Raw genomic sequence first — 27,488 nt, 5'->3', positions numbered from 1 at the left:
TTAAACTGAATTGTGGGTGTGGTGAGGGGTGTATTTATAGGCATTTTTAGGTTTGGGAAACTTTGCCCCTCCTGGTAGGAATGTATATCCCATACGTCACTAGCTCATGGACTCTTGCTAATATGAAAGAAATGAATTTATCAGGTAAGTTCTTACATAAATTATGTTATTTTACTATATGACGTTTTTTTCTATAGACAGGTTTTTATTTTTGTTAAACTTCAATCACCTCTGCTCCTTGGCTTTTCCTTTCTCTTCCTAACTTTGGTCGAATGACTGGGTTGGGGGGGGAAGGGAGGAGCTATTTAACAGCTCTGCTGTGGAGCTCTTTGCCTCCTCCTGCTGACCAGGAGGCGATATCCCATAAGTAAGGATGAGATCTGTGGACTTGTCATATCGTAAAAGAAATACATTTATCAGTTAAGCATAAATTTCCTTTTTGCTATGGCTATCATAACTCACATACCTCACCTATATCAAATGGCCTATTGGCGGCTAGGTAATTAGCCATTCTTAAGAGTTTAAAACATAATAAAATAGAGGTTTCATGAGTCCATATTTTGTCAATTGTCCTTATTGTTATATATATATCCTTGTATTATTTCCAATGGATGTGTTGTCATTTACGCTGCAGGACACCTAATGTATGTTTTGTCTTTTATAACACCTCAATAAAATATTATAGAAATGAAAAACAATAATTTTATTAAAAAGCGACGCGTTTCTTAGCCTCTGCAGGGGCTGTTTCCTCAAGCTATACATATTCCATATTATATGTTTGTATAGCCTGAGGAAACAGCCCCTGCAGAGGCTGACAAATGCGTTGCTTTTTAATAAAATTGTTTTTATTATACATTTGCTGTGTTCGGTGGAGTCTATCAAAATATTATTGCGTTGTATCCTGACACACAACAGATGATTTTAATCGTGTGTGCTTGTATGGCCTTTGAGCCCTTTCTGTGCTTTTAACTTTTGCTACAATAAAAGATTTACTGTTTTACATCGTGAATCTTGGTGCTGCTGACTGCGGTGCGCCTTTCCTGGATTTTTATATGACATTTTGGGCGTAGCGAGCAGACTAGCCTTGGCTGCATAGCAGTACAGCTGTTCGTGTTTACTCACACACCCTTTCTCCTTTGAACTGTGACGGCAGATCGGAGACTTCGCTTCACTGACTTTTCAGCGTCTGTTGTTTAGAGCCCTCCCTGGACACAGCCTTTTCTGTGTACACTATCAAAATATTACTCTGCATTTTTCTTTGGATATCACTGCATTGTCTTCCTGGGTGTCCAGCATGCAGAGGAGTGCAGTCGGCTGTGAAATCCCAGCCTGCTCTTACTGCACCTGGAGGTGCTTCAAATTCTGTAAGTGCAATAATTTACCTTATACCTTGTTTCCCCTGTCTATATGGTATTGGGCTATGTTTGTTTGCTCTCTTACAGACAAGGAGACCACTATTTGATATGTTCCAGACCTGACACAATTGCTAGATGTAAACAGTGAGCTGGACTACTGCAAAGCTCCATCCTGCCTGAATAGCACCATTGGGTGCAATACTCTTGTGAGTATATTTCTTATTATACCATTTATATCATCTGTTTTGGTGGTACTAGGCCATTGTGGCGCCTTTGTTTATCTCTCTTCAGATTATTAAGTGCCAGGATTCGACCATCCTTTGACAGAGAGCTGCCTCTTTTGAATTACATGGACTTTTTGCTCAAATTTGTTGGTTAAGTACTGTTGAGCTAACAAGAGGCACCCCCTATGGGATTCTGTGTGTGCCTGTGTGCCTGGGCACACATAATTTTTCCTTTTTTTTCTTCTGCTTCCCGGGTTGTCCTTTCTCATAAGTCTGATGAGAAAGATACATCAGGACTTTCTGAGGGTGAAATCTCAGATTTGGACAGTATAATTCCTTCTTCTGAGACTGAGGTGGTATCCTTCAGATTTAAGCTTGAACACCTTCGTGTATTGTTAAAAGAAGTTTTAGCTACTTTAGATGACTCTGATACCCCTGTCATTGTCACTCCTAAGAAATCTAGTAAACTTAATAGTTTCTTTGATGAACCTTCCACTTTGGAGGTTTTTCCTGTGCCGGACTGTGCTAGGGAGATTATTTCACAGGAATGGGAGAAATCAGGGGCGTCTTTTTCCCCGTTTCCTATTTTTAAGAAAATGTTTCCTGTTGAGGACTCCATTAAAGACCCTTGGTATACTGTACCCAAAGTTGAAGGGGCCATTTCCACTCTGGCTAAGAGAACCACTATTCCTATTGAGGATAGCTGCTCTTTTAAGTATCAGATGGACAAGAAGCTGGAAGCTTATTTGAAAAAGATTTATGTTCATCAAGGTCTCCAATGGCAACCTGCGGTGTGTATTGCCACTGTGACTAGTGCAGCATCTTATTGGTTTGATGCCTTGTCTGATTCTCTTCAAGTAGAGACTTCCTTGGATGACATTCAGGATAGGATTTAAGATCTTAAGTTGGCCAATTCCTTTATTGCAGATGCCATTTTACAGGTTGTTAGACTAGGAGCTAAAACTTCTAGCTTCGCTGTTCTAGCCCGCAGGGCGTTATGGTTGAAATCCTGGTCTGCGGAAGTTTTCTCTAAAGTCAAGCTTCTGGCGATTCCTTACACGGGCAAAACCTTGTTTGGACCCGGTTTGGCAGAAATTATCTCTGATATTACGGGTGGAAAAGGGTCTTTTCTACCTCAAGATAAGAAGAATAGGCCTAAAGGATGTCAGAGTAATTTTTGTTCCTTTTGTAACTTCAGAGGAAAGCCTTCCCCTTCTTCTTCCAAGCAGGAACAATCCAAATCTTCTTGAAAACCCAATCAGTCTTGGATCAAGGGGAAACAATCAAAGAAACCCACAGCTGATTCCAAATCAGCATGAAGGGTTTGCCCCCGATCTGGGATGAGATCATGGGGGGGGGGGGGCAGACTTTCTCAGTTCTCTTAAGTCTGGATACGAGATGTCCCAGATCCTGTGGACATAGTATCCCAGGGTTACAAGTTGGAATTCAAGACTTTTCCTCCCAGAGGCAGATTCCTTCTCTCAAGATTATCTGAAGACCAGATAAACAGAGAGACGTTCTTGAAATGTATACAACATTTTTCCTCCCTGGGACTGATAGTTCCAGTTCCAGTGAAGGAACACAGGGTCATGGGTTCTACTCCAACCTATTTATGGTTCCCAAAAAAGAGGAAACTTTCTGTCCCATTCTAGACTTGAAGTGTCTAAACAATTTTCTCAAAGTTCATCCTTCAAGATGGAGACTATACGCTCATTTCTTCCTTTAGTACAAGAGGGACAGTTCATGACAACCGTAGACCTAAAGGATGCATATCTTCATGTTCCTATTCACAGGGACCATCACAGATTCCTGAGATTTGCCTTTCTGGAAAAATTTTCCAGTTCGTGGCCCTTCCATTTGGTCTAGACACGGCTCCCAGAATTTTTTTTAAAGGTTTTGGGGGCTCTTTTGGTAGTGATCTGCTCTCATGGAATTGCTGTGGCACCCTACCTGGACGACATATTGGTTCAGACACCATCTTTTCAACAAGCAAAATCTCACACAGAGATATTGTTGTCTTTTCTTCGTTCCCACGGATAAAATGTGAATCTAGAGAAAAGCTCCCTTTCCCCTGCTACAAGAGTAGTGTTCTTAGGGACCATACTTTATTCTTTATTGATGACGATTTTTCTGACAGAGGTCAGGAAAAACAATCATTTCCTCTTGTCTCTCTCTTCAGGCTACTGCTCATCCTTCAGTGGCTCAATGTATGGAGGTAATTGGTCTGATGGTGGCTTCCATGGACATCATTCCTTTTTCTCGATTCCATTTGAGAGCTCTCCAGTTTTGCATGCTCAGACAATGGAATGGCGACCATGCGGATCTATCTCAGAGAATAGAGTTAGTCAGTTGTCAAGGGATTCTCTCCTGTGGTGGATTTCTCAGAAACATCTGTCTCAGGACACACGCTTTCGGAGACCTTCCTGGGTGATCGTGACCACGGACGCCAGCCTGCTGGGCTGGGGAGCAGTCTTGAACTCGTTAAAAGCTCAGGGCCTTTGGACACCGGAGGAGTCTGCTCTTCCTATCAACATCTTGGAGTTGAGGCGATTTACAATGCTCTTTTGGCTTGGCCTCAGTTGTCCTCAGCCTAGTTTATCAGGTTCCAGTCAGACAACATAACCTCTGTGGCTTACATCAATCACCAGGGAGGAACTCGGAGTTCCTTACCCATGAAGGAGGTTACTCAGATTCTTCAGTGGGCAAAGACCCACAATTGCTGTCTATCTGCCATCCACATTCTAGGAGTAGACAACTGGGAAGCGGATTTTCTGAGCAGACAGACTTTTCATCCTGGGGAGTGGGAACTCCCTCCGAAGGTGTTTTCCAGCTTAGTCCTCAAATGGGGGGTGCCGGAGTTAGATCTGATGGCGTCCCGTCAGCACGCCAAGCTTCCACGGTACGGTTCAAGGTCAAGAGATCTGCAGGCCGTTCTAATAGCTGCTCTGGCACTTCCTTGGGTTTTCAGGTTGGCATACCTGGTTCCTCCGTTTGCTCTCCTTCCACGAGTCATTGCTTGTATCAAACAGGAGAGGGCGTCAGTGATTCTAATAGCCCCTGTGTGGCCTCGCAGGATCTGGTTTGCAGACCTAGTTGTGATGTCATCTCTCCTACCTTGGAGACTACCTCTGAGGAAGGACCTCCTGATTCAGGGTCCCTTCCTTCATCCAAATCTCATTTCTCTGAAGCTGACTGCTTGGAGATTGAACGCTTAATTCTGTCTAAGCGTGGTTTTTCTCAGTTGGTCATTGAGACCATGATCCAGGCTTGCAAGCCTGTTACTAGAAAGATTTACCATAAGATATGGCATAAATATCTTTATTGGTGTGAATCCAAGGGCTACTCTTGGAGTAGAATTAGAATTCCTAGAATTTTATCTTTTCTTCAGGAAGGCCTGGAGAAGGGATTGTCAGTCAGTACCCTGAAGGGTCAGTTTTCTACTTTATCAGTTTTACTACATAAACGTTTGACGGATGTGCCAGATTGCTATCTTTTTGTCAGGCCTTGGTCAAAATCAGGCCTGTCTTTTAGTCTGTTGTTCCTCCTTGGAGCCTTAACCTTCTTCTTAAAGTTTTACAGTTGACTCTGTTTGAGCCGTTGCATTCCATAGACATTAAGTTATCTTGGAAGGTTTTGTTTCTTGTTCCTATCTCTTCTGCTCGAAGAGTCTCGGAACTCTCAGCTCTGCAGTGTGATTCCCCTTATCTTATTTTTAATGCTGATAAGCGGTTCTTCGTACTAAGTTAGGTTTCCTTCCTAAGCTTGTTTCTAATAGAAATATCAATCAGAAAATTGTTATTCCCTCTCTGTGTCCTAATCCTCCTCCTTCCAAAGAATGCTTGTTACACAATTTGGATGTTGTACGTGCTCTTAAATTCTACTTACAGGCGACAAATAATTTTTGCCAGTCCTCTGCCCTCTTTGTCTGTTTCTCTGGGAAACGTAAAGGTCAGAAAGCTACTGCTACTACTCTTTCTTTTTAGTTACAAAGTATAATTCGTTTGGCTTATGAGATTGCTGGACAGCTGCCTCCTGAGAGAATTATGGCTCATTCCACAAGAGCTATTTCCTCATCTTGGGCTTTTAAAAATGAAGTTTTTGTGGAACAACTTTGCAAGGCTGCAACTTGATCTTCTCTACATACTTTTTTCAAATTTGATACTTTTGCCTCGGCTGATGCTACTTTTGGGAGAAAGGTTCTTCAAGCGGTGGTGTCTTTTGTTTAGGACTTCCTGTCTTGTCCCTCCCTATTTATCAGTGTCCTTTAGCTTGGGTATTGGTTCCCAACAGTAATTACTCATGCCGTGGACTCACCATATCTTAGGAAAGAAAAACAAAATTTCTCCTGTTAAGTGTGGTCAGTCCACGGGTCATCATTACTTCTGGGATATTATCTCCTCCCCTACAGGAAGTGCAAGAGGATTCACCCAGCAGAGCTGCTATATAGCTCCTCCCCTCTACGTCACCTCCAGTCATTCTCTTGCACCCAACGAATAGATAGGATGTGTGAGAGGACTGTGGTGATTTAATTAGTTTATTACCTTCAATCAAAAGTTTGTTATTTTATAATAGCACCGGAGTGTGTTATTCATTCTCTGGTAGAATTTGAAGAAGAATCTACCTGAGTTTTTTCTATGATTTTAGCCGGAGTAGTTAAGATCATATTGCTGTTTCTCGGCCATCTGAGGAGAGGTAAACTTCAGATCAGGGGACAGCGGGCAGATTAATCTGCAAAGAGGTATGTAGCAGTTTATTATTTTCTGACATGGAATTGATGAGAAAATCCTGCCATACCGTTATAATGTAAACTCAGCCTTAAATGCAGTAGATGTAGCTGGTATCAGGCTGTCATGTATGTATATTTTACACTTCAGTATTCTGGGGAATGGTACTTCACTGGATTTATACTGTATGCATAGACTTAACCTAATTTGCAGGGACTTGCAATAGGTTTTAAATAACAATTAATTTATTGAGGTTAAACGTTTTTTTGCTGGCATGTAAAAACGTTTATTTCTCTGAGGTACTGGGTGAAAAAATGTTTTGGGCAATATTTTTTCCACTTGGCAATAGTTTTGTTTAAATTAAAGCAGTTTACTGATCTCTCTCACTGTTATGTGTGAGGGGGAGGGGCCATTTTTGGCGCTTTTACTACGCATCAAAAAACTCAGAGGTTCATTTTCTTCCTGCATGATCCGGTTCATCTCTACAGAACTCAGGGATCTCCAAAGCCTTTTTTGAGGGAGGTAATCATTCACAGCAGAGCTGTGATGATTGTAGTTGACTGTGATAAAAAACGTTTATTTGTGTATTTTTTCTGCTGCCAGGGTTAGTTATCCTTTGCTAATGGGAACAATCCTTGCTAAAATTGTATATTTCTTACAAAGATTTGATGCTATAACTTAATTATTTTCAACTGTCATAATTTTTTCTGTGCTTCTTATAGGCACAGTTCGTTTTCATATTATTGTAAATTACTTGAAAAGCATTTCCAAGTTGCTAGTTTATTGCTAGTGTGTTAAACATGTCTGATTCAGAGGAAGATACATGTGCTATATGTGCTAATGCCAAAGTGGAGCCCAATAGAAATTTATGTACTAATTGTATTGATGTTACTTTAAATAAAAGTCAATCTGTACAAACTGAACATATTTCACCTAACAACGAGGGGAGAGTTATGCCGACTAACTCGCCTCACGTGTCAGTACCTGCATCTCCCGCTCGGGAGGTGCGTGATATTGTAGCGCCGAGTACATCTGGGCGGCCATTTCAAATCACATTACAGGATATGGCTACTGTTATGACTGAAGTTTTGGCTAAATTACCAGAACTTAGAGGCAAGCGTGATCACTCTGGGGTGAGAACAGAGTGCGCTGATAATATTAGGGCCATGTCAGACACTGCGTCACAGGTGGCAGAACATGAGGACGGAGAACTTCATTCTGTGGGTGACGGTTCTGATCCAAACAGACTGGATTCAGATATTTCAAATTTTAAATTTAAGCTGGAAAACCTCCGTGTATTACTAGGGGAGGTGTTAGCGGCTCTGAATGATTGTAACACAGTTGCAATACCAGAGAAAATGTGTAGGTTGGATAAATATTTTGCGGTACCGGCGAGTACTGATGTTTTTCCTATACCTAAGAGACTTACTGAAATTGTTACTAAGGAGTGGGATAGGCCCGGTGTGCCGTTCTCACCTCCTCCGATATTTAGAAAAATGTTTCCAATAGACGCCACCACACGGGACTTATGGCAAACGGTCCCTAAGGTGGAGGGAGCAGTTTCTACTTTAGCTAAGCGTACCACTATCCCGGTGGAGGATAGCTGTGCTTTTTCAGATCCAATGGATAAAAAATTAGAGGGTTACCTTAAGAAAATGTTTGTTCAACAAGGTTTTATATTGCAACCTCTTGCATGTATTGCGCCTATCACGGCTGCAGCAGCATTTTGGTTTGAGTCTCTGGAAGAGACACTTGAATCATCTACACTAGATGAGATTACACTCAAACTTAAAACCCTTAAGTTAGCTAACTCATTTATTTCAGATGCCGTAGTACATTTAACTAAACTTACGGCTAAGAATTCCAGATTTGCCATTCAGGCACGCAGAGCACTGTGGCTAAAATCCTGGTGAGCTGATGTTACTTCTAAATCTAAATTGCTTAATATACCTTTCAAAGGGCAGACCTTATTCGGGCCCGGGTTGAAGGAGATTATCGCTGACATTACAGGAGGTAAAGGCCATGCCCTGCCTCAGGACAAAGCCAAACCTAGGGCTAGACAGTCTAATTTTCGTTCCTTTCGTAATTTTAAAGCAGGAACAGCATCAACTTCCTCTGCACCAAAACAGGAAGGAGCTGTTGCTCGCTACAGACAAGGCTGGAAACCTAACCAGTCCTGGAACAAGGGCAAGCAGGCCAGGAAACCTGCTGCTGCCCCTAAGACAGCATGAATCGAGGGCCCCCGATCCGGGACCGGATCTAGTAGGGGGCAGACTTTCTCTCTTCGCCCAGGCTTGGGCAAGAGATGTTCAGGATCCCTGGGCGTTAGAGATCATATCTCAGGGATACCTTCTGGACTTCAAATCCTCTCCCCCAAGAGGGAGATTTCATCTGTCAAGGTTGTCAACAAACCAAATAAAGAAAGAAGCGTTCCTACGCTGCGTACAAGATCTTTTATTAATGGGAGTGATCCATCCGGTTCCGCGGTCGGAACAAGGACAAGGGTTTTACTCAAATCTGTTTGTAGTTCCCAAAAAAGAGGGAACTTTCAGGCCAATCTTGGATTTAAAGATCCTAAACAAATTCCTAAGAGTTCCATCGTTCAAGATGGAAACTATTCGAACAATTTTGCCCATGATCCAAGAGGGTCAGTACATGACCACAGTGGATTTAAAGGATGCTTACCTTCACATACCGATTCACAGAAATCATTACCGGTATCTAAGGTTTGCCTTTCTAGACAGGCATTACCAGTTTGTAGCTCTTCCATTCGGATTGGCTACGGCTCCAAGAATCTTCACAAAGGTTCTGGGTACTCTTCTGGCGGTACTAAGACCGCGAGGAATTTCGGTAGCTCCGTACCTAGACGACATTCTGATACGAGCTTCAAGCTTTCAAACTGCCAAGTCTCATACAGAGTTAGTACTGGCATTTCTAAGGTCGCATGGATGGAAGGTGAACGAAAAGAAGAGTTCTCTCTTTCCACTCACAAGAGTTCCCTTCTTGGGGACTCTTATAGATTCTGTAGAAATGAAGATTTACCTGACAGAAGACAGGTTAACAAAGCTTCAAAATGCATGCCGGGTCCTTCATTCCATTCAACACCCGTCAGTAGCTCAATGCATGGAGGTGATCGGCTTAATGGTAGCGGCAATGGACATAGTACCTTTTGCACGCCTACATCTCAGACCGCTGCAATTGTGCATGCTAAGTCAGTGGAATGGGGATTACTCAGATTTGTACCCCACTCTGAATCTGAATCAAGAGACCAGAAATTCTCTTCTATGGTGGCTTTATCGGCCACACCTGTCCAGGGGGATGCCATTCAGCAGGCCAGACTGGACAATTGTAACAACAGACGCCAGCCTACTAGGTTGGGGTGCTGTCTGGAATTCTCTGAAGGCTCAGGGACTATGGAATCAGGAGGAGAGTCTCCTTCCAATAAACATTCTGGAATTGAGAGCAGTTCTCAATGCCCTTCTGGCTTGGCCCCAGTTAACAACTCGGGGGTTCATCAGGTTTCAGTCGGACAACATCACGACTGTAGCTTACATCAACCATCAGGGAGGGACAAGAAGCTCCCTAGCAATGATGGAAGTATCAAAGATAATTCGCTGGGCAGAGTCTCACTCTTGCCACCTGTCAGCAATCCACATCCCGGGAGTGGAGAACTGGGAGGCGGATTTCTTAAGTCGTCAGACTTTTCATCCGGGGGAGTGGGAACTTCATCCGGAGGTCTTTGCCCAGATACTTCGACGTTGGGGCAAACCAGAGATAGATCTCATGGCGTCTCGTCAGAACGCCAAGCTTCCTCGCTACGGGTCCAGATCCAGGGATCCGGGAGCGGTTCTGATAGATGCTTTGACAGCACCTTGGACCTTCGGGATGGCTTATGTGTTTCCACCCTTCCCGATGCTTCCTCGATTGATTGCCAGAATCAAACAGGAAAGAGCATCAGTGATTCTAATAGCACCTGCATGGCCACGCAGGACTTGGTATGCAGATCTAGTGGACATGTCATCCTGTCCGCCTTGGTCTCTACCTCTGAAACAGGACCTTCTGATCCAGGGTCCATTCAAACATCAAAATCTAACTTCTCTGAAGCTGACTGCTTGGAAATTGAACGCTTGATTTTATCAAAACGTGGTTTTTCTGAGCCAGTTATTGATACCTTAATACAGGCTAGGAAGCCTGTTACCAGAAGGATTTACCATAAAATATGGCGTAAATACTTATATTGGTGCAAATCCAAGAGTTACTCATGGAGTAAGGTTAGGATTCCAAGGATATTGTCTTTTCTACAAGAAGGTTTAGAAAAGGGGTTATCCGCTAGTTCTTTAAAGGGACAGATTTCAGCTCTGTCCATTCTTTTTCACAAACGTCTGTCAGAAGTTCCGGACGTTCAAGCTTTTTGTCAGGCTTTAGCTAGGATCAAGCCTGTGTTTAAAACTGTTGCTCCGCCATGGAGTTTGAACTTAGTTCTTAATGTTTTACAGGGTGTTCCGTTTGAACCCCTTCATTCCATTGATATCAAGTTGTTATCTTGGAAAGTTCTGTTTTTAATGGCTATTTCCTCGGCTCGAAGAGTTTCTGAGTTATCTGCCTTACATTGTGATTCTCCTTATCTGATTTTTCATTCAGACAAGGTAGTTCTGCGTACTAAACCTGGGTTCCTACCTAAGGTGGTCACTAACAGGAATATCAATCAAGAGATTGTTGTTCCATCTTTGTGTCCTAATCCTTCCTCGAAGAAGGAACGTCTGCTACACAATCTAGATGTAGTCCGTGCCCTGAAATTTTATCTACAGGCAACTAAGGATTTTCGTCAAACGTCTTCCCTGTTTGTCGTTTATTCTGGTCAGAGGAGAGGTCAAAAAGCTTCGGCTACCTCTCTCTCTTTTTGGCTTCGTAGCATAATATGATTAGCCTATGAGACTGCTGGACAGCAGCCTCCTGAAAGAATTACAGCTCATTCTACTAGAGCTGTGGCTTCCACTTGGGCCTTTAAGAATGAGGCTTCTGTTGAACAGATTTGCAAGGCTGCAACTTGGTCTTCTCTTCATACTTTTTCCAAATTTTATAAATTTGACACTTTTGCTTCTTCGGAGGCTGTTTTTGGGAGAAAGGTTCTTCAGGCAGTGGTTCCCTCCGTATAAAGAGCCTGCCTGTCCCTCCCGTCATCCGTGTACTTTTGCTTTGGTATTGGTATCCCAGAAGTAATGATGACCCGTGGACTGACCACACTTAACAGGAGAAAACAAAATTTATGCTTACCTGATAAATTCATTTCTCCTGTAGTGTGGTCAGTCCACGGCCCGCCCTGTTTTTTATGGCAGGCTAAAAATTTTTTGGATTATACTCCAGTCACCACTACACCCTTGGGTTTCTCCTTTCTCGTTGGTCCTTTGGTCGAATGACTGGAGGTGACGTAGAGGGGAGGAGCTATATAGCAGCTCTGCTGGGTGAATCCTCTTGCACTTCCTGTAGGGGAGGAGATAATATCCCAGAAGTAATGATGACCCGTGGACTGACCACACTACAGGAGAAATGAATTTATCAGGTAAGCATAAATTTTGTTTTATGCTTACCTGATAAATTTCTTTCTTTCCGGATATGGTGATTCCACGGCCCCACCCTTTATTTTAAGACCGTTGTTCTTTTGATTATAACCTCAGGCACCTCTACACCTTGTGTTACTCCTTTTTCTCCTTTTCCCTTTGGTCAATTGTCTGGGGGTTGTGGGTAAGGGAGTGATACTTAGCAGTTTAACTGTGGTGCTCTTTGCCTCCTCCTGCTGGCCAGGAGTGATATTCCCAACAGTAATTATTCAAGCCGTGGAAAGAAAGAAATTTATCAGGTAAGCATAAATTTATTTTTTTTTGTTTTCACTTCATAGTCAATTTCCAAACCAGCATTAGTATTTGCGCCACCTTTACATCTGTTGTTTATAACTGGTTTTGTGGCCGCACTTGGGGGTAGATTTATCAAGCAACAGATGCTGTGATCTACCCCCGAATTTTCAGTTCCGCCTGAAGCTTACGACTGTTGCTCCTTGTGGCGAACAGCAATCATCATGATCTGATATGCCTATGATGTCTGCATTTATCGATGTCGGGCGGCCATGATCCACTACAGCATATCATGTCCACCCGACATTTGATAAATCTACCCCTTGTGGTGCTGACGGGAAATTCCACACCAGGGAGCGTGCTGTCCTGCTGTATGGGGGTGGGGGGGAGCAGCGGGCCTACCTGGTAAGCAAAACAAAGTATTTGCCGAGCATTGGTAATAATAAAAAAAAAATATATCAAAGTTTTTATTAAATATGAAGCATGAAACAAAGGAGAACATTAAAAACACTTGCATGTGTAGTAATAGGCCTGATGCTTTTCTGGTTGCGCCGTCCTCAAAAATCTAAATCATAAATACCACCTGCTCATTTATATCTGTAATACAATCATATATTACCATATATTAACCCCTTATTTAGCTCACAAAGAAGTGTAGCAACCAGTAAGGGTTTTATATTCAATAAAAATATCATTTGATCATACAGATTACTGCAGAATGTCTGACAGGGCCATAAAATGTAGTAGAGTCAGTATATCGGAATTTTTAATTTTTGTTTTATTTATAGCATATCTCCTGTAGCAAAACATACTCTACATGACAGGCAGATAACCAGTGACCCCAGGTTTTATAAATATTGGTTGTATTGTTTATTATGATTAATGCCACGCATGAATGTCTGCCTCTGTCTTAAAGCCAAGTGGTATTCTGGTGCCAAAGTGTGAAGATCCAAAAAGGCTCTCTCCAAGGCCCAGATGATCGAAAGTGCTGCGAGGTGGCAATATATTAAAAAGGGATCCGATGCGATGTCGAGAATTCCGGCAAAATATTCAAAAGTGCCGACATTACCCTTTAAAGGCAGCATTGCAGAGAGGCGTTTTACTATACATCGCAATGGGTGTCAATACTGGCAAAATATTCCTTTAAATTTGTTGGTATATACAGGGCAGCAAGGATAGCACAAACATTACTCCTTGGGGGAGGGGAAGGGTTAGTCCTATGGCCCAAACTGGAAGCAGATCTAAGGGAATCCACTCACACCGACGAAAAAATTATGGGGCATACAATCAAGGGAAATAACATCAGTTAGCTTCCACTCACAGGTTTCTGGTCACACTTCCTACATATGGTCCTTCCTAAGTAAACAACTCAAATTATCTCTCACACATACGACCATGCGCCCAATTAGATACCTCCTTTCCTCTGACATCCAATTAGTGGTGAATAAATGGGCAAATAAAGGACTATACAGGGTGGCGGACTGGCTGACAGGCGGAAAACCCAAAACATTTACACAAATCCAAACTCAAATAGCTCCTATGAAGCTTTTATGGTTTCAATACCTCCAGGTCAATTCAGCTATACAGCACTATATTAAATCAGTTAGAACCCATTCCATCTCACTCATAGAATCTCTACTGACTTCAGCTTCCAGACCCAAAAAAGTGATATCCAGAATGTATATAGAAATCCAATCCCAAAATAACTCTCTTAAACCTTCAATAATCTCACAATGGGAAACAGACCTAGGTACTCATAAACTAAAAAAAGATTGGGATGAATTGCTACATTCAGCATGCTCTGGCCTTTTAAGCGCAGACTTAAGAGAAAACACTATTAAAACTATCTTCAGATGGTACTTGATCCCGATCAAAACTTACCACATGAATACTGCAAACAACAGACTATGCTATAGAGGCTGTGGGGAGGTGGGTTCATACCTTCATATGTGGTGGGACTGCGTCATAATCCAACCTATTTGGATTCAACTATCCTCCCTCCTCAGTGTGATCTTAGAGGATCAAATACAACTTACACCGATACAAGCCTTACTACACGAACTGTTGCCTCAGTATAACAAACATATAAACACGTTTATTAATATTACCTGTACGGTCACTAGAATGAGTATTGCAAAATACTGGAAATTGAAGGCCCCTGCATGGGAAGAAGTGAGGAACAGATTAGATAAGACACATTGTATGTATGAGTCTGCCTCTAATATTCTAGATACACAAGCCCAGTTTGAGAAGGTCTGGTTTTACTGGACATTAAATAGGAATATGGTTATATAAACTCCACAGAGAATCATTAGGGACGCAGAAGATGTGTCCCACAGTGCGGAGGGGGGAGGGGAACCTACTCTTTTTTTTTTTTCTTTCTACTCTTCTCTACTTTCACTTACTTTATCTGAACTCTCTCATTTAACCCATCTTAAGGAGGAACTATGTGTCGCTTTAAAGAACTAGAAAGTCAGAAATACAACCCCATTCCTTTTCTAGGTTCTCTCCTTAATCTCTCTTTTCTTTTTTATACTATTTTTTATAAGGACATGTTTCTTTTTTTTCCTCCACTATAGAGACAGTTAGTACCCCAGGAAACAATGAATAATCTGCTATCAAAACTTTGCCTTCTATTTCTTGGGGTACACGCAGAGACTTTAAGATCCTATTTTACGTGTCTGATCTTCTCCACATAGATGTGCATTAGTAAATATAAAGGGTTAACCAAAGATAGGGAGAGAGAGATGCTTTTATTTTCTTTTCACTTTCTATTGTTGTACAATTGTTGATGAAAATGCTAATAAAAAGATTTAAACATAAATTTGTTGGTATATATATATATATATATATATATATATATATATTTATATTTAGTAAATCCAAAAATACTCTTTAACCTGTTTTCTTCCCCCCTTACATTAGTTTTACAAATCCAAACCCTCAAATTTTTTTCAATATTGTTTAATTCCTATTCGTCTTTTTAAATTGTCCTTAGACTTTTAAACATTTTTTTTCCTTATCTTTGGTCACTCATTTCTTCTTTTATAATGTCCAGGTTTTTACTTTTTTTCTGTATTTCCCATTAACTGCTTCTGGCATCTTTCCCTAACCAAAAAGACAGAAGTGTGTCTCTCTAATGTCCTTTATTCTAATATTTATGTGAATTGTATTTAAGAAATATTTGCATTGAAAAATGCTGAAAATTTTCACTTAAAAAGTTGTTCATCTTTTTTTTCTCCTCTTGGGACCTTGTTACAGTAACATAGCTTGTTTGTAAAGGTTTTAGCTTTTAAAGGGTTAGTGTTTCATTGTGTAATGGTTTTGGAACAGATAGATGTGCAATGCATGGAATGCTAACATTGGGGATGCCTTTCTGGTAACGAGGCACTAACGCCCTGTCTGAGTTAGACATCTCCTCTTCACCTTGCTCTGACACTACTTGCAGACAGGGCGGTGAATGCTCGGAAATGTCTTGTCTGTTACAATTCATTTCTTAATTCTTATTACTTTAAGACCTCAGGGGCTATTTCAGGATAAGGTCATCATTTCTTTTAGATGTGGATGCAGCATGAAAAAGAATATAGAGGGCACACATCTCTGCTAAAAATAATTTTACTAAAAAAAAAAGATTCATTTTTCATTTAACCCTTTACACACTAATACGGAGGAACACTTTGTTTATTTTTTTTAACTTCTATTTGGGGATCATAATTCTTTCCGCTTTGTATGAAGACTGATATTACATCCCAGTACGAGAATGACTAATAAACTTCCTGGTCCCCTTCTCTTGGCTAATTCGAGGCACTATAATATGAAAAGTGATACTTGCAGTAGCAATGTCCTTTACACAGAGAATAACTATGCACTCGAGGTGTCCAGTCTCTTTGGGAGCTGGTCAAACAGTTTATGAAGGTACACTAGCATGAGCAAAACATTTAAATAATGTACATTGCAATATTTTTGCAATGGATAATTAAACATTTTTGGTGGATTTAAGTTTTTTTAAGTTTGTAATGCCGCTTTAAATCTCTCGTAATTTTTTTAAATTGGACATTGTACACTAGATTTTTCTTTGCATAAATGCTTTGTAGATGATCCATTTACATAGTCTATCTTGGAGTGTTTTTGTAACAATGTATAGTATTGCTTATTTTCGAATAACATTGTGCTGATTTTTAGACTCCTAAATAAGCCCCAAAGTTACTGATTCAAGCTGACTCCTGTTTGTGTAATGGGTCTTACATATGCGGGGAAGGGGGGGGGGGATTGTCTGCTCATCCTGATTTCCCAACCCCTTCTCTTGTGCTAGATTCTACGTTGATATGCGCTCCGCAGCAAGTTGGAGCCCGGTTTTCCTCTCAGCGTGCAGTGAATGTAAGAGGGATGTGAGGAGAGTATTGCCTATTTGAATGCAGTGATCTCCTTCTACGGGTTCTATTTCATAGGTTCTCTGTTATCGGTCGTAGAGATTCATCTCTTACCTCCCTTATCAGATCGACGATATACTCTTATATATACCATTACCTCTGCTGATTCTCGTTTCAGTACTGGTTTGGCTTTCTACAAACATGTAGATGAGTGTCCTGGGGTAAGTAAATCTTATTTTCTGTGACACTCTAAGCTATGGTTGGGCACTTTGTTTATAAAGTTCTAAATATATGTATTCAAACATTTATTTGCCTTGACTCAGAATGTTCAACTTTCCTTATTTTTCAGACAGTCAGTTTCATATTTGGGATAATGCATTTGATTTAATCATTTTTTTCTTACCTTCAAAAATTTGACTCTTTTTCCCTGTGGGCTGTTAGGCTCGCGGGGGCTGAAAATGCTTCATTTTATTGCGTCATTCTTGGCGCAGACTTTTTTGGCGCAAAAATTCTTTTCCATTTCCGGCGTCATACGTGTCGCCGGAAGTTGCGTCATTTTTTGACGTTATTTTGCGCCAAAAATGTCGGCGTTCCGGATGTGGCGTCATTTTTGGCGCCAAAAGCATTTAGGCGCCAAATAATGTGGGCGTCTTATTTGGCGCTAAAAAATATGGGCGTCGCTTTTGTCTCCACATTATTTAAGTCTCATTTTTCATTGCTTCTGGTTGCTAGAAGCTTGTTCTTTGGCATTTTTTCCCATTCCTGAAACTGTCATTTAAGGAATTTGATCAAATTTTGCTTTATATGTTGTTTTTTCTCTTACATATTGCAAGATGTCTCACGTTGCATCTGAGTCAGAAGATACTACAGGAAAATCGCTGTCTAGTGCTGGATCTACCAAAGCTAAGTGTATCTGCTGTAAACTTTTGGTAGCTATTCCTCCAGCTGTTGTTTGTATTGATTGTCATGACAAACTTGTTAATGCAGATAATATTTCCTTTAGTAAAGTACCATTGCCTGTTGCAGTTCCTTCAACATCTAAGGTGCAGAATGTTCCTGATAACATAAGAGATTTTGTTTCTGAATCCATAAAGAAGGCTATGTCTGTTATTTCTCCTTCTAGTAAACGTAAAAAATCTTTTAAAACTTCTCTCCCTACAGATGAATTTTTAAATGAACATCATCATTCTGATTCTGATGACTCTTCTGGTTCAGAGGATTCTGTCTCAGAGGTTGATGCTGATAAATCTTCATATTTATTTAAAATGGAATTTATTCGTTCTTTACTTAAAGAAGTTCTAATTGCTTTAGAAATAGAGGATTCTGGTCCTCTTGATACTAATTCTAAACGTTTGGATAAGGTATTTAAATCTCCTGTGGTTATTCCAGAAGTTTTTCCTGTTCCTAATGCTATTTCTGCAGTAATTTCCAAAGAATGGGATAAATTGGGTAATTCATTTACTCCTTCTAAACGTTTTAAGCAATTATATCCTGTGCCGTCTGACAGATTAGAATTTTGGGACAAAATCCCTAAAGTTGATGGGGCTATTTCTACCCTTGCTAAACGTACTACTATTCCTACGTCAGATGGTACTTCGTTTAAGGATCCTTTAGATAGGAAAATTGAATCCTTTCTAAGAAAAGCTTATCTGTGTTCAGGTAATCTTCTTAGACCTGCTATATCTTTGGCTGATGTTGCTGCAGCTTCAACTTTTTGGTTGGAAACTTTAGCGCAACAAGTAACACATCATGATTCTAATGATATTATTCTTCTTCTTCAGCATGCTAATAATTTTATCTGTGATGCCATCTTTGATATTATCAGAGTTGATGTCAGGTTTATGTCTCTAGCTATTTTAGCTAGAAGAGCTTTATGGCTTAAGACTTGGAATGCTGATATGGCTTCTAAATCAACTCTACTTTCCATTTCTTTCCAGGGTAACAAATTATTTGGTTCTCAGTTGGATTCTATTATTTCAACTGTTACTGGTGGGAAAGGAACTTTTTTACCACAGGATAAAAAATCTAAAGGTAAAAACAGGGCTAATAATCGTTTTCGTTCCTTTCGTTTCAACAAAGAACAAAAGTCTGATCCTTCATCCTCAGGAGCAGTTTCTGTTTGGAAACCATCTCCAATTTGGAATAAATCCAAGCCAGCCAGAAAGGCAAAGCCTGCTTCTAAGTCCACATGAAGGTGCGGCCCTCATTCCAGCTCAGCTGGTAGGGGGCAGGTTACGTTTTTTCAAAGAAATTTGGATCAATTCTGTTCACAATCTTTGGATTCAGAACATTGTTTCAGAAGGGTACAGAATTGGTTTCAAGATGAGACCTCCTGCAAAGAGATTTTTTCTTTCCCGTGTCCCAGTAAATCCAGTAAAAGCTCAAGCATTTCTGAATTGTGTTTCAGATCTAGAGTTGACTGGAGTAATTATGCCAGTTTCAGTTCAGGAACAGGGGATGGGGTTTTATTCAAATCTCTTCATTGTACCAAAGAAGGAGAATTCCTTCAGACCAGTTCTGGATCTAAAAATATTGAATCGTTATGTAAGGATACCAACGTTCAAGATGGTAACTGTAAGGACTATCTTGCCTTTTGTTCAGCAAGGGAATTATATGTCCACAATAGATTTACAGGATGCATATCTGCATATTCCGATTCATCCAGATCATTATCAGTTCCTGAGATTCTCTTTTCTGGACAAGCATTACCAGTTTGTGGCTCTGCCGTTTGGCCTAGCTACAGCTCCAAGAATTTTTACAAAGGTTCTCGGTGCCCTTCTGTCTGTAATCAGAGAACAGGGTATTGTGGTATTTCCTTATTTGGACGATATCTTGGTACTTGCTCAGTCTTTACATTTAGCAGAATTTCATACGAATCGACTTGTGTTGTTTCTTCAAGATCATGGTTGGAGGATCAATTTACCAAAAAGTTCATTGATTCCTCAGACAAGGGTAACCTTTCTGGGTTTCCAGATAGATTCAGTGTCCATGACTCTGTCTTTAACAGACAAGAGACGTCTAAAACTGATTGCAGCTTGTCGAAACCTTCAGTCACAATCATTCCCTTCGGTAGCCTTATGCATGGAAATTCTAGGTCTTATGACTGCTGCATCGGACGCGATCCCCTTTGCTCGTTTTCACATGCGACCTCTTCAGCTTTGTATGCTGAATCAATGGTGCAAGGATTACACAAAGATATCTCAATTAATATCTTTAAAACCGATTGTTCGACACTCTCTAACGTGGTGGACAGATCACCATCGTTTAATTCAGGGGGCTTCTTTTGTGCTTCCGACCTGGACTGTAATTTCAACAGATGCAAGTCTCACAGGTTGGGGAGCTGTGTGGGGATCTCTGACGGCACAAGGAGTTTGGGAATCTCAGGAGGTGAGATTACCGATCAATATTTTGGAACTCCGTGCAATTTTCAGAGCTCTTCAGTTTTGGCCTCTTCTGAAGAGAGAATCGTTCATTTGTTTTCAGACAGACAATGTCACAACTGTGGCATACATCAATCATCAAGGAGGAACTCCCAGTCCTCTGGCTATGAAAGAAGTATCTCGAATTTTGGTTTGGGCGGAATCCAGCTCCTGTCTAATCTCTGCGGTTCATATCCCAGGTGTAGACAATTGGGAAGCGGATTATCTCAGTCGCCAAACGTTGCATCCGGGCGAATGGTCTCTTCACCCAGAGGTATTTCTTCAGATTGTTCAAATGTGGGAACTTCCAGAAATAGATTTGATGGCGTCCCATCTAAACAAGAAACTTCCCAGGTATCTGTCCAGATCCCGGGATCCTCAGGCGGAAGCAGTGGATGCATTATCACTTCCTTGGAAGTATCATCCTGCCTATATCTTTCCGCCTCTAGTTCTTCTTCCAAGAGTAATCTCCAAGATTCTGAAGGAATGCTCGTTTGTTCTGCTGGTAGCTCCGGCATGGCCTCACAGGTTTTGGTATGCTGATCTTGTCCGGATGGCCTCTTGCCAACCGTGGACTCTTCCGTTAAGACCAGACCTTCTGTCACAAGGTCCTTTTTTCCATCAGGATCTGAAATCCTTAAATTTAAAGGTATGGAGATTGAACGCTTGATTCTTCGTCAAAGAGGTTTCTCTGACTCTGTGATTAATACTATGTTACAGGCTCGTAAATCTGTATCTAGAGAGATATATTATAGAGTCTGGAAGACTTATATTTCTTGGTGTATTTCTCATCATTTTTCTTGGCATTCTTTTAGAATACCGAGAATTTTACAGTTTCTTCAGGATGGTTTAGATAAAAGGTTTGTCCGCAAGTTCCTTGAAAGGACAAATCTCTGCTCTTTCTGTTCTTTTTCACAGAAAGATTGCTATTCTTCCTGATATTCATTGTTTTGTACAAGCCTTGGTTCGTATAAAACCTGTCATTAAGTCAATTTCTCCTCCTTGGAGTTTGAATTTGGTTCTGGGGGCTCTTCAAGCTCCTCCGTTTGAACCTATGCATTCATTGGACATTAAATTACTTTCTTGGAAAGTTTTGTTCCTTTTGGCCATCTCTTCTGCCAGAAGAGTTTCTGAATTATCTGCTCTTTCTTGTGAGTCTCCTTTTCTGATTTTTCATCAGGATAAGGCGGTGTTGCGAACTTCTTTTGAATTTTTACCTAAAGTTGTGAATTCCAACAACATTAGTAGAGAAATTGTGGTTCCTTCATTATGTCCTAATCCTAAGAATTCTAAGGAGAAATCGTTGCATTCTTTGGATGTTGTTAGAGCTTTGAAATATTATGTTGAAGCTACTAAATCTTTCCGAAAGACTTCTAGTCTATTTGTTATCTTTTCCGGTTCTAGAAAAGGCCAGAAAGCTTTTGCCATTTTTTTGGCATCTTGGTTGAAATCTTTGATTCATCTTGCCTATGTTGAGTCGGGTAAAACTCCGCCTCAGAGAATTACAGCTCATTCTACTAGGTCAGTTTCTACTTCCTGGGCGTTTAGGAATGAAGCTTCGGTTGATCAGATTTGCAAAGCAGCAACTTGGTCCTCTTTGCATACTTTTACTAAATTCTACCATTTTGATGTATTTTCTTCTTCTGAAGCAGTTTTTGGTAGAAAAGTACTTCAGGCAGCGGTTTCAGTTTGAATCTTCTGCTTATGTTTTTCGTTAAACTTTATTTTGGGTGTGGATTATTTTCAGCAGGAATTGGCTGTCTTTATTTTATCCCTCCCTCTCTAGTGACTCTTGTGTGGAAAGATCCACATCTTGGGTAATCATTATCCCATACGTCACTAGCTCATGGACTCTTGCTAATTACATGAAAGAAAACATAATTTATGTAAGAACTTACCTGATAAATTCATTTCTTTCATATTAGCAAGAGTCCATGAGGCCCGCCCTTTTTTTTGTGGTGGTTATGTTTTTGTATAAAGCACAATTATTCCAATTCCTTATTTTATATGCTTTCGCACTTTTTTATCACCCCACTTCTTGGCTATTCGTTAAACTGAATTGTGGGTGTGGTGAGGGGTGTATTTATAGGCATTTTGAGGTTTGGGAAACTTTGCCCCTCCTGGTAGGAATGTATATCCCATACGTCACTAGCTCATGGACTCTTGCTAATATGAAAGAAATGAATTTATCAGGTAAGTTCTTACATAAATTATGTTTTTTGTTTAAAAAGATAGATAATCCCTTTATTACCCATTCCCCGGTGTTGCATAACCAACACTGTTATAGAAATATATTTTTACCTCTGTGATTACCTTGTATCTAAGCTTCTGCAGACTGCCCCTTATCTCGGTTCTTTTGACAGACTTGCATTTCAGGCAATTATTGCTGACTCTTAATTAACTTCACGGATGTGAGCTTAATTTTTTTCACATGGCACACATGAACTAACGCCTTCTAGCTGTGAAAAACATTCAAATGCATTCAGATAAGAGGTGGACTTCAAGTGCTTAGAAATTAGCATATGAGCCTACCTAGGTTTAGCTTTCAACTAAGAATACCAAGAGAACAAAGAAAATTTGATGATAAAACTAAATTGTAAAGTTGTTTAAAATGACATGCCCTGTCTGAATCATTAAAGTTTAATTTGGACTTTACTGTCCCTTTTTTAAATGAGCCTTTTCTTGTGAAAGTTAGAGCCTTAGGGACAGAAGGTTATGTAAAGGTTATTCTAGATATATAGTAGAATCGAGCCTTTGATGATAAGGTTATGAATAAATGTTCTCAATTTAAAAGAACTGTTCATTCTGATGAAAATACACTTGAGACTAAGAATAGAAATTAATATTATCCATTTTGAAGATTTCTAAATATTGTACTCATTTTGTAAGCAGATGAGAGACTCATGTTATCATTTCAAAATGTTGCAGTTTTATCTATCTGAGGAATGTACTACTCCCATCTCTCTATGATGAAACAAACTAAAACTAATAATTATTGTTTGACTCATTACAGCATCTTTCATTTGGATGTCAGAGGTGTGAGGCTTTCACATATCTAGATGTTACACAATCTTCACATATGTCAGTTATTAGATAACTTGAATAACCATTTTTGCTAACCAATGTTGTGTGGACCACCATTGAGGTCAGGTCTAGTATCAAAGAACATTTTAGCAATGTTGCTAATCCCCTGCTTTGCTTTGTACAAATCCCTGCTTTGTGCAAAGTCAGAATGTGAATATGTTTAGTTGGAAAGCTATAGTGATTTCTAAAACATGGATTGGGGTCCATTTCCTTTGCTTACACAAAGTACTCTTGAATCTGTTTGCCTACAACTTAAAGGGATAGTAAACCCCAAAATTTTCTTTCATAATTGGGATAGAACATACAATTTTAAACAACTTTCCAATTTGCTTCTATTGTCATATTTGCTCCATTCTCTTGTTATCCATTGCTGAAGGAACAGCATTGCACTACTGGCAGCAAGATGAACACATCTAGTTAGCCAATCACAAGAGACAAATGTGTGCAGGCACCAATTAGCAGCAGCTCCCACTAGTGTATGATATGTGCATATTCATTTTTAACAAGGGATTCTAAGAGAACAAAGCACATTTGAAAATAGAAGTGAATTTAAAAGTGTCTTAAAATTACATGCTTTATATGAATCAGGCAAGTTTAATTTTGACTTTCCTATCCCTTTAAGATCATAAATGTTTATTCTTGTATTGCTCTTTTTTGTGATTTTTTTTTTTTTTTTTTAACAGAAAGATCTGATCTCTGCTTTTGATGATGGAGACGGGACAGTTTTCTTTGGGCTGTGGGAGGAACATATACCCTCTGAAACTCGAAATGGTGACCCCATGGCACAGAAGCTGGAGTTTTACCTGCACATCCATTTTGCCATCTTTCCGCTGAAGCAGAATATTGGCCGTATTGTAAGTCTGCCTCCACTAAATTTTCCTAATAATTGTATAGTGTTTACAGGTTTCCTTATGGGTATCATGAGTGAAATAGATGTTAGGTGAATAATGTTAATCCATCAGTTGTGCTACTTTTTAATGAAGATACAGTAGTTGCAAGGCACCCAGTATGGTATATCAGCTACTGGTAGATGTCTAGCTCCACAATAATCATAAAAGTAATCGAGATAAATATCCTTTACGAGGCACATAATCCCTGGAGGAACATAGATAATATTTACACAGGACATTTTTTATTGTTGTGTAAGTGGATAGGTTGTGAGATCTTACAGTCTATCACTATCATACACTGTCACAATATTTGTTATATTTCCATCTAAAGGGGAGGTGAGTCCACTGTTTTATTCATCACTTGTGGGAAATAAGAACCTGGCCACCAGGAGGAGGCAAAGACACCCCAGCCAAAGACTTAAATACCTCCCCCACTTCCCTCATCCCCCAGTCATTCTTTGCCTTTCGTCACAGGAGGTTGGCAGAGAAGTGTGGGAAGATTTGGAGTAGCCTCTTATGGAGGGTAGTACTCTTCGCAATGGAACTGGAGTTTTAAATAGTCCTGTCAGCCTCTCAGTGAGAGCATGGGTGAAAGTTAGAGCCCGGAGATGCAGGGGGAGTTCTTCTGGGAAACCATCCCGACTCATATTAATAGCTCCTTAAGCAATCGGCGTTGACGAGTTTCGCTTCCTACTTTTATTCTCTCAAGTCCATGTCAGGAGCGATGCTACTAACCTGTCACACTTGAAGGGCTGTGTTCCTGTTCTACGGCGTTGATTCTGGTAAGATTGTTTCATATATATGTGACCGGGTGTGGCCTCAGTAACTTGCTCTTTCTCGACCCGTTGTTCGGAGGAGACAAAAGCTGTTTCATGTAGTCTGGGTCATAGGAGGTGGTGAGTGCCCCGGCCATTGGGATAATAAAGGTGCCATTTAATCAATAATCAAGTCCGTAATAAAGGCGCAATCTATGGAGGACTCTGATATGTTTGATGATACTCCTTCTTTATCTAAACCTACTAACTGTGTATACCGTGAGGAGGTTCTGTTACAGCTCTGTTCCACATGTTATGACAATATTACTACTTCCAAAAGAATAAAGTATTTAGTACGACTGAGCCGTCCACTTCTGAGGGTTCTCCGTCCCGCGAAGGTGCGTTCCCTACAAGCATTTCCAATTACACAAGCAGTTCCCAAGGGCACTACTAACCCTCCTGCGGGAGGGGCCCTTTGGCCTATTTATTTCTCTTGTAAGTTGTATCCAGTCCACGGGTTCATCCATTACTTGTGGGATATTCTCCTTCCCAACAGGAAGTTGCAAGAGGACACCCACAGCAGAGCTGTCTATATAGCTCCTCCCCTAACTGCCACCCCCAGTCATTCTCTTGCAACTCTCGACAAGAAAAGAAGTATCAAGAGATATGTGGTGACTTAGTGTAGTTTTACCTTCAATCAAGAGTTTGTTATTTTTTAAACGGTACCGGCGTTGTACTGTTTTACTCTCAGGCAGAAATTAGAAGAAGAATTCTGCCTGGAGATTTGATGATCTTAGCGGTTTGCAACTAAGGTCCATTGCTGTTCTCACACATAACTGAAGAATATGGGAAAACTTCAGTTCGCGGAACGGTCTGCAGATTACCTGCTTTGAGGTATGTTCAGTATTTTTATTTCTAGAGAGATGAATAAGTTCTAGAAAATGCTGACAGAGCCTTGTGTATTTGAGGTAAGCCTGATGCAGTGATTTAACAGCGTCTGGGATCATGCTTACAAAACAGGGCAATACTCATGTATGTAATACTCATATTACTTAGTGACAAAACGTTTACATGATTTCATAAATAGGACGATTTTTCTCTGAGGGAGATGAGTCTTTATTTGGGGCCTAGTTTCCACATGGCTAGTCAGATACTCCTAGGAGTATTTTCTTAAGGCCCTTCTAACATCCAGTACATGGTGGGAGGGGCCTATTTTAGCACTCTAACTGCGCAGTTTTAATTCAGACTGAGACATCCAGCTTCCCTAGAGGTTTCCTCTGGCATCTGAGGACCATTTCAAAGGGGTTATTTCTGCACAAAATCGTATTTGAGGGCAGGTAGGAGCCTCAGCAGAGCTGTGGCAAGGTGCTCAATTGACTTTTAACGTTTTTTAACGTTTCTGAATCCGGTTTGGGGCCTAAGGGGTTAATCATCCATTTGCAAGTGGGTGCAATGTTGCTTTAGTCCCTTACACACACTGTAAACATTTCAAAGACTTAACTGTATTTTTACACTGTTTTGCAGTTTAAGTGCTAGTTTTTTTTCTCTTAAAGGCACAGTAACGTTTTTGTTTAATTGCTGTTTCACCTTTATTAAAGTGTTTTCCAAGCTTGCTTGTCTCATTACTAGTCTGTTAAACATGTCTGACATAGAGGAAACTCCTTGTTCAATATGTTTTGAAGCCATGGTGGAACCCCCTCTTAGAATGTGTACCAAATGTACTGATATTTCTATAAACTATAAATACCATAATTATGGCGCTTAAAGATTTATCTCCAGGGGATTCTCTGACTGAAAAGAGGGAGATTATGCCATCTAGCTCTCCCCATGTGTCAGAACCTATAACTCCCGCTCAAGTGACGCCAAGTACATCTAGCTAGTCTAATTCTTTTACCTTACAGGACATGGCGGCAGTTAAGAATGCTACCCTCTCAGAGGTATTCTCCAAACTGCCAGGGCTACAAGGAAAGCGAGACAGCTCTGGGGCTAGAACTAATACAGAGCTTTCTGACGCTTTAATGCCTGTGTCCGATATACCCTCACAATACTCAGAAGCCGAGGCAGGTGAGCTTCAGGTGAGATTCTCTGACTGAAAAGAGGGAGATTATGCCATCTAGCTCTCCCCATGTGTCAGAACCTATAACTCCCGCTCAAGTGACGCAAAGTACATCTAGCGCGTCTAATTCTTTTACCTTACGGGACATGATGGCAGTTATGAATGCTACCCTCTCAGAGGTATTCTCCAAACTGCTAGGGCTACAAGGAAAGCGAGACAGCTCTGGGGCTAGAACTAATACAGAGCTTTCTGACGCTTTAATGCCTGTGTCCGATATACCCTCACAATACTCAGAAGCCGAGGCAGGTGAGCTTCTATCTGTGGGTGACATTTCAGACTCAGGGAAGGCGTTACTTCAGTCTGATTCTGAAATGACAGCGTTTAAATTTAAGCTTGAACACCTCCGCTTATTGCTTAGGGAGGTTTTAGCGACTCTGGAGGACTGTGACCCCATTGTGGTTCCAGAGAAATTGTGTAAAATGGACAAATACTTTGCAGTGCTTGTTTACACTGATGTTTTTCCAGTCCCTAAGAGGTTTTACGGAAATTATTACTAAGGAATGGGATAGACTAGGTGTGCCGTTCTCTCCCCCTCCTGCTTTCAAAAAGATGTTTCCCATAGATGCCGCCATACGTGACTCGTGGCAGACGGTTCCTAAGGTGGAGGGAGCAGTCTCTACCCTAGCTAAGCGTACAACTATCCCCGTCGAGGACAGTTGTGCTTTCCTAGATCCGATGGATATCTCTTGAAGAGGCTCTACA

General features: G+C 40.6%; 1 protein-coding gene across 3 annotated transcripts in view; it reads left to right on the top strand.

Annotated features, from left to right (window-relative positions):
- The window catches only part of ARMC9 (armadillo repeat containing 9), a 935,599-nt gene that overhangs the window by 159,933 nt on the left and 748,178 nt on the right, over positions 1-27,488 (top strand). For all 3 annotated transcript variants that reach the window (XM_053710306.1, XM_053710304.1, XM_053710305.1), the window contains exon 4: positions 23,709-23,879. In XM_053710306.1, coding sequence (XP_053566281.1) covers positions 23,709-23,879 — 171 coding nt within the window. The remainder of the gene's footprint in view (positions 1-23,708; positions 23,880-27,488) is intronic.

Source organism: Bombina bombina, chromosome 4 (genome assembly GCF_027579735.1).
Source record: "Bombina bombina isolate aBomBom1 chromosome 4, aBomBom1.pri, whole genome shotgun sequence".
NCBI classification, from domain to species: Eukaryota; Metazoa; Chordata; class Amphibia; order Anura; family Bombinatoridae; genus Bombina; species Bombina bombina.
This window is presented reverse-complemented; position numbering and strand designations above follow the sequence as displayed.